Raw genomic sequence first — 15,714 nt, forward strand, 5'->3', positions numbered from 1 at the left:
TTAGGGCCAGGATTTTTTCCTGACCATGTGGCCTGACCAAGATAGGCCCTGTATTGTCATGACATCACCTCAACAGACAATACTGCCTGACTAATGACATCATTGTGTTTCTCAGGAGAGGGTCCCAGGTTCCCAACGTTCTCGAGTTACCTCTATTTCCTCTTTGCTCCCACCCTCATCTACAGAGAGTCTTACCCCAGAAACCCACACATTAGATGGAGCTATGTTGGCGTAACGTTTGCTAAGGTGAGTTATTTTCCTATTGTTAATCTTAATGATAGATTGTCCTGTATTGTCTGCTGTAGATATACAGTTCATGTTTTAGTCTATTTTAAAATAACCAGTGAACGTAATCACCCTAATAATAAATAAATGATTTGATTTCATACTGTAAAGTGTTTTTTCCAGAGCTCAATTTGCTTTATATAGTAAGGGAGAGACTACCCTTATTCGCCCTCTGTTGGTAGAGGTGTTTGTTGAATGCAGTCTGTGGCTCAGTATTGTTCCAGTAGCAGGTCATTGACATACCAGTATAGTTCAGGTCTCCATGCTATACTATAATTTAACTGTTATCTCTAATCTTATCAGTACGTACAGTATATTATTGTATATACCAGTATAGTTCAGGTCTCCAAGCTATAATATAATTTAACTGTAATCTCTAATCTTATCAGTCGGTTCGTACAGTATATTATTGTATATACCGTGTAGTATCTTTTGCTTTTATAATTCTGAACTCTGGACAGATTCCTCGGCCATGGTTAGCCAATGGGAATTGGCAAGACCGTACAAACAGATCTGGGACCAGGCTAGTCAGTCTACTGCTACAATACAAACATATCTGGGACCAGGCTAGTCAGTCTACTGCTACAATACAAACAGATCTGGGACCAGGCTAATCAGTCTACTGCTATACAATACAAACAGATCTGGGACCAGGCTAGTCAGTCTACTGCTATAAAATACAAACAGATCTGGGACCAGGCTAGTCAGTCTACTGCTATACAATACAAACAGATCTGGGACCAGGCTAGTCAGTCTACTGCTACAATACAAACAGATCTGGGACCAGGCTAGTCAGTCTACTGTTATACAATACAAACAGATCTGGGACCAGGCTAGTCAGTCTACTGCTATACAATACAAACAGATCTGGGACCAGGCTAGTCAGTCTACTGCTATAAAATACAAACAGATCTGGGACCAGGCTAGTCAGTCTACTGTTATACAATACAAACAGATCTGGGACCAGGCTAGTCAGTCTACTGCTATACAATACAAACAGATCTGGGACCAGTCTTGCCACGGGTGACTTTTCCATTTATCCTCAACCAGTTTCCTTCCTGTCCTTCACTCAGATTTTGGGCTGTCTTTTCTACGGTTACTTTATCCTGGTGAGACTGTGCATACCTGTCTTCATGAATGACAGCAACAAGCCTTTCAGCACCAGAACCCTGGTCCTGGCCTTGTTCCATGCTACACTTCCAGGTAATTCATCAGTCAGTGTATATATGAATATATATATAAATATATATAAATATATATAAATATATATAAAGCCACATCAGTAGAAGAATGTAGCCTATATTCTAATTGGGAGTGGTAAATTTGTAAGATTTTTTTTTTATATATACCTTTATTTAACTAGTAGGCAAGTCAGTTAAAAACTAATTCTTATTTTCAATGACGGCCTACCCCGGCCAAACCCCGGACGACGCTCGGCCAATTTTGCGTCGCCCTATGGGACTCCCAATCACAGCCAGTTGTGATACAGCCTGGATTCAAACCAGGGTGTCTGTAGTGACGCCTCAAGCACTGAGATGCAGAGCCCTTAGACCACTGTGATACAGCCTGGATTCAAACCAGGGTGTCTGTAGTGACACCTCTAGCACTGAGATGCAGTACCTTAGACCGCTGAGCCACTCGGGAGCCCCAGAGTGAACTGTGGTGCCCTGATGGTGTTTGCACTTTATTTAAGGAGGAAAGAAAGACCAACCTTATCCAATGTGAACCTATCATGGGGTAGGACCCAGAATGCACTAGGACAGAAGGCTTACTGACAAAGTTCTAGTTTGTTAGGTTAGAGGTTGAAGGTCAAATCTAAATGTATTCGTCACATGCTTCGTGAACAACAGGTCTAGACTAACAGTGAAATATGTACGGGCCCTTACCAACCATGGAGAGAGAAAGAAAACAGAGGAACAATAAACATTTAAACACGTAATAATAAAGTAATATTATTTAATAATAAAGTGATAATAACTACGCTATATACATGGGGTACCAGCACTGAGTTTATGTGTAGGGGTACGAGGTACGAGGTAATAACTTGACTATATACATGGGGTACCAGCACTGAGTTTATGTGTAGGGGTACGAGGTACGAGGTAATAACTTGACTATATACATGGGGTACCAGCACTGAGTTTATGTGTAGGGGTACGAGGTAATAACTTGACTATATACATGGGGTACCAGCACTGAGTTTATGTGTAGGGGTACGAGGTAATAACTTGACTATATACATGGGGTACCAGCACTGAGTTTATGTGTAGGGTATGAGGTAATAACTTGACTATATACATGGGGTACCAGCACTGAGTTTATGTGTAGGGGTACGAGGTAATAACTTGACTATATACATGGGGTACCAGCACTGAGTTTATGTGTAGGGGTACGAGGTAATAACTTGACTATATACATGGGGTACCAGCACTGAGTTTATGTGTAGGGGTACGAGGTAATAACTTGACTATATACATGGGGTACCAGCGCTGAGTTTATGTGTAGGGGTACGAGGTAATAACTTGACTATATACATGGGGTACCAGCACTGAGTTTCTGTGTAGGGGTACGAGGTAATAACTTGACTATATACATGGGGTACCAGCACTGAGTTTATGTGTAGGGGTACGAGGTAATAACTTGACTATATACATGGGGTACCAGCACTGAGTTTATGTGTAGGGTATGAGGTAATAACTTGACTATATACATGGGGTACCAGCACTGAGTTTATGTGTAGGGTATGAGGTAATAACTTGACTATATACATGGGGTACCAGCACTGAGTTTATGTGTAGGGGTACGAGGTAATAACTTGACTATATACATGGGGTACCAGCACTGAGTTTATGTGTAGGGTATGAGGTAATAACTTGACTATATACATGGGGTACCAGCACTGAGTTTATGTGTAGGGTATGAGGTAATAACTTGACTATATACATGGGGTACCAGCACTGAGTTTATGTGTAGGGGTACGAGGTAATAACTTGACTATATACATGGGGTACCAGCACTGAGTTTATGTGTAGGGTATGAGGTAATAACTTGACTATATACATGGGGTACCAGCACTGAGTTTATGTGTAGGGGTACGAGGTAATAACTTGACTATATACATGGGGTACCAGCACTGAGTTTATGTGTAGGGTATGAGGTAATAACTTGACTATATACATGGGGTACCAGCACTGAGTTTATGTGTAGGGTATGAGGTAATAACTTGACTATATACATGGGGTACCAGCGCTGAGTTTATGTGTAGGGGTACGAGGTAATAACTTGACTATATACATGGGGTACCAGCACTGAGTTTATGTGTAGGGGTACGAGGTAATAACTTGACTATATACATGGGGTACCAGCACTGAGTTTATGTGTAGGGGTACGAGGTAATTCAGGTAGATATTTACATATGACTAGGAATAAAGTGACAAATAATAAACAGTAGCAGCAGCGTATGTGAGTCCCAAAAAATGTGTGGAAAATGGGTCAATGCAGATAGTTAAAGAGTTAACCAAATAGTTACCCGGACGAACTATTTAGCGGGCCTTATGGCTTGGGGGTAGAAGCTGTTCAGGGTCCTGTTGGTTCCAGATTGGTGCATCGGTGTCACTTGCCGTGCGGTAGCAGAGAGAACAGTCTATGACTGGGGTGGCTGGAGTCTTTGACAATTTTTAGGGTCTTCTTCTGACACCGCCTGGTATAGAGGTCCTGGGTGGCAGGGAGCTCGGTGTACTTGGTCGTTTGGACCACCCTCTGTAGCGCCTTGCGGTTGGAGGCCGAGCAGTTGTCATACCAGGCGGTGATGCAACCAGTCAAGATTCTCTCAATGGTGCAGCTGCAGAACTTTTTGAGGATCTGAGGTCTCATGCCAAATCTTTTCAGCCTCCTGAGGGGGAAGAGGCGTTATCGTTCCCTCTTCACGACTGCGTTGGTGTGTGTGGACCATAATTGATCCTTAGTGATGTGGACACCGAGGAACTTGAATTTCTCGACCCGCTCCACTACAGCCTTGTTGATGTCGTGCTCGGCCCTCCTTTCCTAGTAGTCCATGATCAGCTCCTTTGTCTTGCTGACGTTGAGGGAGAAGTTGTTTTCCTGGCATCACACTGCCAGGTCTCCGTTCTCCTCCCTACCGTCATGTCGTTGGCAAACTTAATGGTGGCAATGGAGTCGTGCTGTCCACACAGTCGTGGGTGAACAAGGAGTACAGGAGAGGGGACCAAGCACACTCCCCTGAGGAGCCCCCGTGTTGAGGGTGAGCGAGGCGGATGTTTTGTTGCCTACCCTCACCACCTGGGGGAGGCCAGTCAGGAAGTCCAGGATCCAGTTGCAGAGGGAAGTGTTCAGTCCCAGGGTCCTTAGCGTAGTGATGAGCTTGGAGGGCACTATGGTGTTGAATGATGAGCCTTATTCAATTAACAGCATTCTCACGTAGGTGTTCCTCTTGTACAGTGGCAAAGGGCAGTGTGTGGAGAGCAATAGAGATTTTGTCATCTGTAGATCTGTTGAGGCGGTATGTGAATTGGAGTGGGTCCAGGGTGTCTGGGATGATGGTGTTGATGTGAGCCATCACCAGCCTTTCAATGTTTTTCATGGCTACAGATGTGAGTGGTATGGTGCCATAGTCATTTAGACAGGCTACTTTGGCGTTCATGGGCACAGGGACCATGGTGGTCTGCTTGAAACAAGTAGGTATTACCGACTGTGTCAGGGAGAGGTTGAAAATGTCAGTGAAGACACTTGCCAGCTGGTCAGTGCATGGTCCTGGTAATCAGCTCTAGCCTTTAGCTCAGTGCTGATGTAGCCGGTAATCTATGGCTTCTGGTTGGGGTATGTACGTACGGTCACTGTGGGGACAATGCTGTCGATGCACTTATTAGTGACGTCTGTGACTGATGAGGTCATCAAATGGAACACCACTTCTGTCTTGAGAGCGTCGCTGTTACTTCCGGTTTAAGTTACTGCTTGTAAGCAGGAATCAGGAGGATAGAGGTACAAGGCACTGCATCTCAGTGCTAGAGGCGTCACTACAGACCCTGGTTCAATTCCAGGCTGTATCACAACCGACTGTGATTGGGAGTCCCATAGGGAAGCGCACAATTGGCTGATCTAGTTTTTTTCGTCTCTAGTTGCACAGTTGATATGCTGGTAGAAATTAGGTAAAAGGGATTTCAGTTTTCCTGCCTAAAAATCACCGGCCACTAGGAGCGCAGCTTCTGGATGAGCATTTTCTTGTTTGCTTATGGCCTTATACAGCTCGTTGAGTGAGGTCTTAGTGCCAGCATCAGTTTGTGGTGGTAAATAGACGGCTACGAATAATATAGATGAAAACTGTCTTGGTAGGTAGTGTGGTCTACAGCTTATCATGAGGTACTCAAACTCAGGCGAGCAGTACCTTGATATTAGAGATTGAGCACCAGCTGTTGTTAACAAAGAGAGACACACTTCCCCTCTTGAGCCGACGCTGCCGTTTCTGTCCTGCCGATGCAAAGAAAAACCAGCTAGATGTAAATGATCCATATCCTTGTTCAGCCACGACTACGTAAAACACAGAATATTATAGTTCTTCAGGTCCCGTTGATAGGATAGTGTCGAACGGAGCTCATCCAGTTTATTCTCCGGTGATTGTACGTTCGCCAGTAGAACGGAGTCTAGAGGCAGTTTTATATACTTGCTATGTAGTTTTGTCAGGGTTCCGGTACGTCTGCCTCTCTTACGTCGCCTGTTTTCTTTTCCGAGTCTCTGGGATCGGGGTCTGGTCCGGGGTGAGCAGTACGTCTGCTGTTCTGTTTCGGGTCATCATCGCAAAAAAAAACCACACAAAAAAAAAACACACAAAATAGCCAGTAAAAGCAGCTGCTCAACATTGCAGCGCGATTCTATAGATCTACAGGTGATCTATTTATTATGAATGACAGGGAGGTTAGTCTCCCAGAGAGATAACACACTGTTCTTTATCTATGGTGTCTCCAGTCTATTCCCTAGGCTATGATAGGAGCTAGCATGACAATGAGATAATAATGCCAATACAACCTCTGAGTTTATGGTTGTGACCCGATGTGTTGTCGAGTTTCTTACTGTGAGGTAAGTGGACAAGTCAGATGAGTTGAGTTACTTGAGTACGTTCTGATAGTGGGGTGGTAAATCTCTCTCTCTCTCTCTTTCTCTCCCCCATCCTCCCTCTCCTCTCTCCTCCTCTCCTCCCCTCTCTCCCAACCCCATCCTCCCTCTCCTCTCTCCTCCTCTCCTCCCCTCTCTCCCAACCCCATCCTCCCTCTCCTCTCTCCTCATCTCCTCCCCTCTCTCCCACCCCCATCCTCCCTCTCCTCTCTCCTCCTCTCATCCCCTCTCTCCCACCCCCATCCTCCCTCTCCTCTCTCCTCCTCTCCTCTCCTCTATCCCACCCCATCCTCCCTCTCCTCCTCTCCTCCCCTCCACCCCCATCCTCCCTCTCCTCTCTCCCACCCCCTCTTCTCCCTCCCCTCCTCACAGGTATGTTACTGCTACTGCTGGCGTTCTTTGCCTTCCTCCACTGCTGGCTAAACGCCTTCGCTGAGATGCTACGCTTTGCAGACAGGATGTTCTATAAGGTATAACTTCCACACACACACACACACACACACACACACACAAACATACACACACACACACACACACACACACACACACACACACACACACACACACACACACACACACACACACACACACACACACACACACACACACACACACACACACACACACACATACAAATAGTCTACACGTGATACCTCTGAAACACACTGTCTATTTGTTATAATCAGACCAGGAAAAACTCCTGGCACTATTTAAAATGCTGTAGAACCAAATTAAATAATTTTGTTCTGCAGGACTGGTGGAACTCGACATCGTTTGCCAATTACTACAGGACCTGGAACGTGGTGGTTCATGACTGGCTTTACTACTATGGATACAGAGATTTTCTCTGGGTAACTATCTCCGCTAAATATCACCCTAAATAAGCCCCAAATCTCATACAGACCCACTACTGGAGCCAAGTTCCAGTATTAGCATCGAAAACAGAATATATTCAAGAGATTTAAAAAATAATAATAATGATAATCTAAGAGATGAAATGGGATTGACCGTCCACAACCCTGTTAAACCCTGCTTGTAAAAAAAAAAGAGCTGACCTACTCTAACACTTAAAAGGCTTAAAAAACGAGAAATGAGGTAAAAAGGTTCAAAATGACTTAATCTATTTTAAAACTGCAGAGTAAGTAAAACCATTAGCTGTAAAAAAAGATTGGAGGAAATACAGAAGACACACAGGTTAAAAAGACTTGCTCCTTCAATGAGGTAAGAGCATGTGCACCTGTGTCAGAATGAACGACCAATGAGCAATGGGGAAAAAGTACTCAGTTGTCATACTTGAGTAAAAGTAAAGATACCTTAATAGAAAATGACTCACGCAAAAGTGAAAGTAAAAGTGAAAGTCACCCAGTAAAATACTACTTGAGTAAAAGTCTACAAGTATTTGGTTTTAAATACACTTAAGTATCAAAAATAAAAGTAGAAATCATTTCAAATTTCTTATATTAAGTAAACCAGACGGCACAATTTGTTCTTGTTTTTACTCATTTACGGAGAGCCAGGGGCACACTCCAACACTCAGACATAATTTACAAACGAAGAATTTGTGTTCAGTGAGTCCGCCAGATCAGAGGCAGTAGGGATGACCTGGGGCCTCATTTATATAATGGACGTGATCTGGTCTTCCAGAACATTTGCTTTTCTCTTTAGGTCCATGGCTATTCCTGACTAAACCCTCATTTGTGTTAGCATTCTGGAAGGGGAAATCACTGACTGTAAGGAACGTTCAGGTGCCATCTATTATCAGTTCATTTGAGATTTACAGATGACAGGTGCGTAAGTTACAAACGGGCTTCTTAGAACCTGCGTAAGCAAGGTTATTTATGCTCAGTATCTTTTATGAATCCAAAGTAAGCATACATTTTTTTTTATTTTATAAATGAGGCCCCAGGGATGTTCTCTTAATAAGTGAGTGAATTGGACCATTTTCCTTTCCTGTTAACCATTCAAAATGTAATGAGTACTGTTGTGTGTCAGGGAAAAAAGTATGAAGTTAAACTTCATTATTTTGTTTAGGAATGTAGTGTATACTGTAGTGTAATGTAGTGAAGTAAAACTCAGTTGTCAAAAAATATAAATGGTAAAGTAAAGTACAGATACCCACAAAAACACAACTTAAGTAGTACTTTAAAGTATTTTTACTTAAGTACTTTACACCCCTGCCAATGAGAACACAGTAACAATTATAATGACTGCACGGCCAGGCACGACTCCAACACCATCATTACATTTGCCGATGACACAACGGGGGTAGGCCTGATCACCGACCACAACGAGAAAGAAGAAGTTGCTTTAAAATGAGTCTCGGTAGAAGTGAAGTTTTTTTTTTATAGGGCGAGACAAAGTGTCTCAAACGATACCCTATGACCTACGTCAGGTTAATGATTGTACACTGTAAAGGGAATGAGGTGTCATTTTGGACACACACCTAGTGTCATGTTCATTGTGTATGTCCACTCGTCCCTGTGACCCTGTCCAACCCCTAACCTTTGACCTGTAACCCGTGACTGTAGCTGTCCAGGAGGAAGTTCCGTACGGCGGCCATGTTGTCGGTGTTCGTCGTGTCGGCCTTGGTCCATGAATATGTCTTCACCCTGGGTTTCGGATTCTTCTACCCAGTAATGTTCTGTCTCTTCGCTTTCTTTGGAGGTGAGTCACACACACGCACACCTAACACACACACCTAACACACACACCTAACACACACACACACACACACACACACACCTTACACACACACCTAACACACACACCTAACACACACACACACACACACACATAACACACACACACCTAACACACACACACTCATAACACACACACACATAACACACACACACATACACATACATAACACACACACCTAACACACACACATACATACCTAACACACACACACACATAACACACACACACACACACCTAACACACACACCTAACACACACACCTAACACACACACACACACACACACACACACACACACATAACACACACACACCTAACACACACACACTCATAACACACACACATAACACACACACACATACACATACATAACACACACACCTAACACACACACACACACACACACATAACACACACACACATACACACCTAACACACACACACACATAACACACACACACATAACACAAACAGACACCTAACACACACACACACACACACACACACACACATAACACACACATAACACACACACACATACACATACATAACACACACACACACACACTTAACACACACACACCTAACACACACACACACACATAACACACACACACACACACATACACACACCTGACACACACACACACCTAACACACACACACAAATAACACACACACCCAACACACACACACATAACACACACACACACACCTAACACACAAACACATTACACACACGACACAAACACAAACACACGATCTCACGCAAACACACACACACACACACACACACACACACACACACACACACACACACACATGTTCTGCCTCTGCACTGTCATCAGAGATGATCCAGAGTCATAGACTATATTGGCCAGTTTCCCAGACATAGATTAAGTCTAGTCCCTTTAATATGCATTCAGGAATAACTGTGATTATACACTGTAACTTGAAATGATTTGTTTTGACAACTCTCTCTCTCTCTCTCCCTCTCTCTCTCTCTCGCTCTCTCTCTCTCTCTCTCTCTCTCTCTGTCTCTCCACCTCTCTCTCTCTCTCTCTCTGTCTCTCCACCTCTCTCTTTCCACCTCTCTCTCTCTCTCTCTCTCTCTCTCTCTCTGTCTCTCCATCTCTCTCTCTCTCTCTCTTTCTCTCTCTCTCTCAGTGGCGTTCAACTTCACTCTGAACGACAACAGGAAGAGTCCTGTGTGGAACATCATGATGTGGACCTGTCTGTTCATTGGACAAGGGGTCATGGTGTGTCTGTACTGCCAGGAGTGGTATGCCCAGATACACTGTCCTCGCACTGGGGTAGGTATCACCCACAGACATTATATACCATATGTTTACATATATTACGCTGGGATACGTATCACAGCTAGATAACTATGAACGATCCAGTACAACCGTATGAGACATTAGCCAACGCTCATAGAAATCCCCATTAATCCACTAAATGATTCACATTTCCTCTTGCTGCAGGATTAGAAAACACTGCAGTACCACGTTATGATAACACTGCAGTACCCAGTACCACGTTATGATAACACTGCAGTACCCAGTACCACGTTATGATAACACTGCAGTACCCAGTACCACGTTATGATAACACTGCAGTACCCAGTATCACGTTATGATAACACTGCAGTACCCAGTACCACGTTATGATAACACTGCAGTACCCAGTACCACGTTATGATAACACTGCAGTACCCAGTACCACGTTATGTTAACACTGCAGTAGTGCAGTACCACGTTATGATAACACGGCAGTACCATGTTATGATAGCACTGCAGTACCCAGTACCACGTTATGATAGCACTGCAGTACAACATTATGATAACACTGCAGTACCCAGTACAACGTTATGATAGCACTGCAGTACCCAGTACCACGTTACGATAACACTGCAGTACCCAGTACCACGTTATGATAACACTGCAGTACCCAGTACCACGTTATGATAGCACTGCAGTACCCAGTACCACGTTACGATAACACTGCAGTACAACGTTATGATAACACTGCAGTACCCAGTACCACGTTATGATAACACTGCAGTACCCAGTACCACGTTACGATAACACTGCAGTACAACGTTATGATAACACTGCAGTACCCAGTACCACGTTATGATAACACTGCAGTACAACGTTATGATAACACGGCAGTACCACGTTATGATAGCACTGCAGTACCCAGTACCACGTTATGATAACGCGGCAGTACCACGTTATGATAACACTGCAGTACCCAGTACCACGTTATGATAACACTGCAGTACAACGTTATGATAACAATGCAGTACCCAGTACCACGTTATGATAACACTGCAGTACCCAGTACCACGTTATGATAACACTGCAGTACCCAGTACCACGTTATGATAGCACTGCAGTACCCAGTACCACGTTATGATAACACGGCAGTACCACGTTATGATAACACTGCAGTACCCAGTACCACGTTATGATAACACGGCAGTACCACGTTATGATAACACTGCAGTACCCACTACAACGTTATGATAACACTGCAGTACCACGTTATGATAGCACTGCAGTACCCAGTACCACGTTATGATAACACGGCAGTACCACGTTATGATAACACTGCAGTACAACGTTATGATAGCACTGCAGTACCCAGTACCACGTTATGATAACACTGCAGTACCACGTTATGATAACACTGCAGTACCCAGTACCACGTTATGATAACACTGCAGTACCCAGTACAACGTTATGATAACACTGCAGTACCACGTTATGATAGCACTGCAGTACCCAGTACCACGTTATGATAACACGGCAGTACCACGTTATGATAACACTGCAGTACAACGTTATGATAACACTGCAGTACCCAGTACCACGTTATGATAACACTGCAGTACCACGTTATGATAACACTGCAGTACAACGTTATGATAACACTGCAGTACCACGTTATGATAACACTGCAGTACCCAGTACCACGTTATGATAACGCTGCAGTACCACGTTATGATAACACTGCAGTACCACGTTATGATAACACTGCAGTACAACGTTATGATAACGCTGCAGTACCCAGTACCACGTTATGATAACACTGCAGTACCACGTTAAGATAGCACTGCAGTACCCAGTACCACGTTATGATAACACTGCAGTACAACGTTATGATAACACTGCAGTACCACGTTATGATAACACTGCAGTACAACGTTATGATAACACTGCAGTACAACGTTATGATAACACTGCAGTACAACGTTATGATAACACTGCAGTACCACGTTATGATAACACTGCAGTACAAAGTTATGATAACACTGCAGTACCCAGTACCACGTTATGATAACACTGCAGTACCCAGTACCACGTTATGATAACACTGCAGTACAACATTATGATAACACTGCAGTACCACGTTATGATAGCACTGCAGTACAACGTTATGATAACACTGCAGTACCCAGTACCACGTTATGATAACACTGCAGTACCCAGTACCACGTTATGATAACACTGCAGTACAACGTTATGATAGCACTGCAGTACCCAGTACCACGTTATGATAACACTGCAGTACCCAGTACCACGTTATGATAACACTGCAGTACCACGTTATGATAGCACTGCAGTACCACGTTATGATAACACTGCAGTACCCAGTACCACGTTATGATAACACTGCAGTACCCAGTACCACGTTATGATAACACTGCAGTACAACGTTATGATAACACTGCAGTACCCAGTACCACGTTATGATAACACTGCAGTACAACGTTATGATAACACTACAGTACCCAGTACAACGTTATAATAGCACTGTGATACTGCAGTACCCAGTACAACGTTATAATAGCACTGCGATACTGCAGTACCCAGTACAACGTTATAATAGCACTGCGATACTGCAGTACCCAGTACAACGTTATAATAGCACTGTGATACTGCAGTACCCAGTACAACGTTATAATAGCACTGCGATACTGCAGTACCCAGTACAACGTTATAATAGCACTGCGATACTGCAGTACCCAGTACAACGTTATAATAGCACTGCGATACTGCAGTACCCAGTACAACGTTATAATAGCACTGCGATACTGCAGTACCCAGTACAACGTTATGATAGCACTGTGATACTGCAGTACCCAGTACAACGTTATAATAGCACTGCGATACTGCAGTACCCAGTACAACGTTATAATAGCACTGCGATACTGCAGTACCCAGTACAACGTTATAATAGCACTGCGATACTGCAGTACCCAGTACAACGTTATAATAGCACTGCGATACTGCAGTACCCAGTACAATGTTATGATAGCACTGTGATACTGCAGTACCCAGTACAATGTTATGATAGCACTGTGATACTGCAGTACCCAGTACAACGTTATAATAGCACTGCGATACTGCAGTACCCAGTACAATGTTATGATAGCACTGTGATACTGCAGTACCCAGTACAATGTTATGATAGCACTGTGATACTGCAGTACCCAGTACAACGTTATAATAGCACTGCGATACTGCAGTACCCAGTACAACGTTATAATAGCACTGTGATACTGCAGTACCCAGTACAACGTTATGATAGCACTGTGATACTGCAGTACCCAGTACAATGTTATGATAGCACTGTGATACTGCAGTACCCAGTACAATGTTATGATAGCACTGTGATACTGCAGTACCCAGTACAATGTTATGATAGCACTGTGATACTGCAGTACCCAGTACAACGTTATGATAGCACTGTGATACTGCAGTACCCAGTACAATGTTATGATAGCACTGTGATACTGCAGTACCCAGTACAATGTTATGATAGCACTGTGATACTGCAGTACCCAGTACAATGTTATGATAGCACTGTGATACTGCAGTACCCAGTACAATGTTATGATAGCACTGTGATACTGCAGTACCCAGTACAATGTTATGATAGCACTGTGATACTGCAGTACCCAGTACAATGTTATGACAGTGTTGCCAATCCTCGTAAAATACATTCAGCTGACTGTGGTGCAAATACACAAAGTAGTCTCTCTCTGTTTCAGTCTTTCTCTGTCCTCGTCACTTTCCCACTAGTCTCACACGCAAGCAAACACCCACACGTCGTCACACACACACACACGCGTGTGTCACACACACAGTTTCACACTCACTCACGCCCGTATGCACACACACACACACACACACAAACAGGTCACACGTGTTAGCGTGTGGACATGGATATTTTTTATCATTTCAAACTGAATAAATATTACTTTTTGTTTAAACAAAGCAGAAAATCTGATGTTTCTATGTCAAGCGGTTTTGTTATATTTCAGTCTTCTGTGATGTATATAAAGTGTAATATTGGGACGCAAACTCAAAACATAACACATTTCAACTCTGTATCTGACATGGCACAGGCGTCTTCTTGTTTTAAGTGTGTGAGGTGTATACTTTTCTTTCAAAGTAGATGTATTTAAAGACCACCAAGAAACACTCTGTGTAACCCGGATTTAGCCCACTGCAGTAAATTAAACCACAAAAACAGTGGCAATGCTCTTCTAAACGGTGTCTTTGTGTGTGTGTGTGTGTTTATGTGTGTGTGTGTTTATGTGTGTGTGTGTGTGTGTGTGTGTGTGTGTGTGTGTGTGTGTGTGTGTGTGTGTGTGCGTGCGTGCGTGCATGTGTGTCTGTGTGTGTGTGTGTGTATGTGTATGTGTATGTGTGTGTGTGTGTGTGTGTGTGTGTGTGTGTGTGTGTGTGCGTGCGTGCGTGCGTGCGTGCGTGCGTGCGTGCGTGTGTGTGTGTGTGTGATCTCTCAACAGGCTAGCTTCTGGGAGTTGGTGACACCCCGATCCTGGTCCTGCAGCAACTAGGTCTGAAACTACAGCACTGAGTTGCCTGCCTCATCCAGGGGTTGAGACATGGGCTGAGTCTCAATAGTAAACCCAGCTGTTCCACCCTCCACATTGAACTTGGTGTCAGGGGACAAACTCCGTTTGTAAACCTTGCCTTTGATCCTTGGCTAAAACAGGCATCCCTTTGAGAGTGTTATTCATTGATAGAATCCTGTCAGGAAACCAGATCTAACGTGGAATATAAACAGAGGTAGTAGTTGAAAACATGCTTACTGTTTGGATGGAACATGTACGGATGGATTGTGTATCTATGGATGTGTTTAACTGTACTAGCTGTACTAGCTGTACTAGCTGTACTAGCTGTACTAGCTGTACTAGCGGGGACAAAAAGGTCCTCACAAGTATAGAAAACAAACAAATGTTTTGATCAACTGGGGACATTTTGTTAGTCCCCACACGGTCAACTGCTATTTCTAGGGGTTTTAGGGTTAAGGTTAGAATTAGTGTTAGGGTTAGAATTAGTTTCAATTCAGGGTTAGGAGCTAGGGTTAGATTTAGGGTTACGGTTAGGTTTTTGGATTAAGGTTAGGGTAAGGGCTAAGGTTAGGTTTAGGGTAAGGGCTAAGGTGAGGGTAAGGGTTAGGGTTAGGTCTAAGGTTAGGGTAAGGGCTAAGGTTAGGGTAAGGGTTAAGGTAAGGGTTAAGGTAAGGGTAAGGGTTAGGGTTAGGGTAAGGGTAAGTGTTAA

The 15,714-nt window shown here is 43.7% G+C and overlaps 1 protein-coding gene across 1 annotated transcript in view; it reads left to right on the forward strand.

The window, feature by feature from the left end:
• The window catches only part of soat2 (sterol O-acyltransferase 2), a 38,140-nt gene extending 22,907 nt beyond the window's left edge, over positions 1–15,233 (forward strand). The window contains exons 9-15 of the mRNA XM_036950863.2: positions 116–246; positions 1,359–1,488; positions 6,784–6,881; positions 7,164–7,262; positions 8,940–9,075; positions 10,280–10,425; positions 14,937–15,233. Coding sequence (XP_036806758.1) covers positions 116–246; positions 1,359–1,488; positions 6,784–6,881; positions 7,164–7,262; positions 8,940–9,075; positions 10,280–10,425; positions 14,937–14,987 — 791 coding nt within the window. The 3' untranslated portion in view covers positions 14,988–15,233. The remainder of the gene's footprint in view (positions 1–115; positions 247–1,358; positions 1,489–6,783; positions 6,882–7,163; positions 7,263–8,939; positions 9,076–10,279; positions 10,426–14,936) is intronic.
• Positions 15,234–15,714: the final 481 nt, after the last annotated feature.

The sequence above is a fragment of the Oncorhynchus mykiss genome, chromosome 17 (genome assembly GCF_057628025.1).
Source record: "Oncorhynchus mykiss isolate SJ-2025 chromosome 17, ASM5762802v1, whole genome shotgun sequence".
Lineage (NCBI taxonomy): Eukaryota > Metazoa > Chordata > Actinopteri > Salmoniformes > Salmonidae > Oncorhynchus > Oncorhynchus mykiss.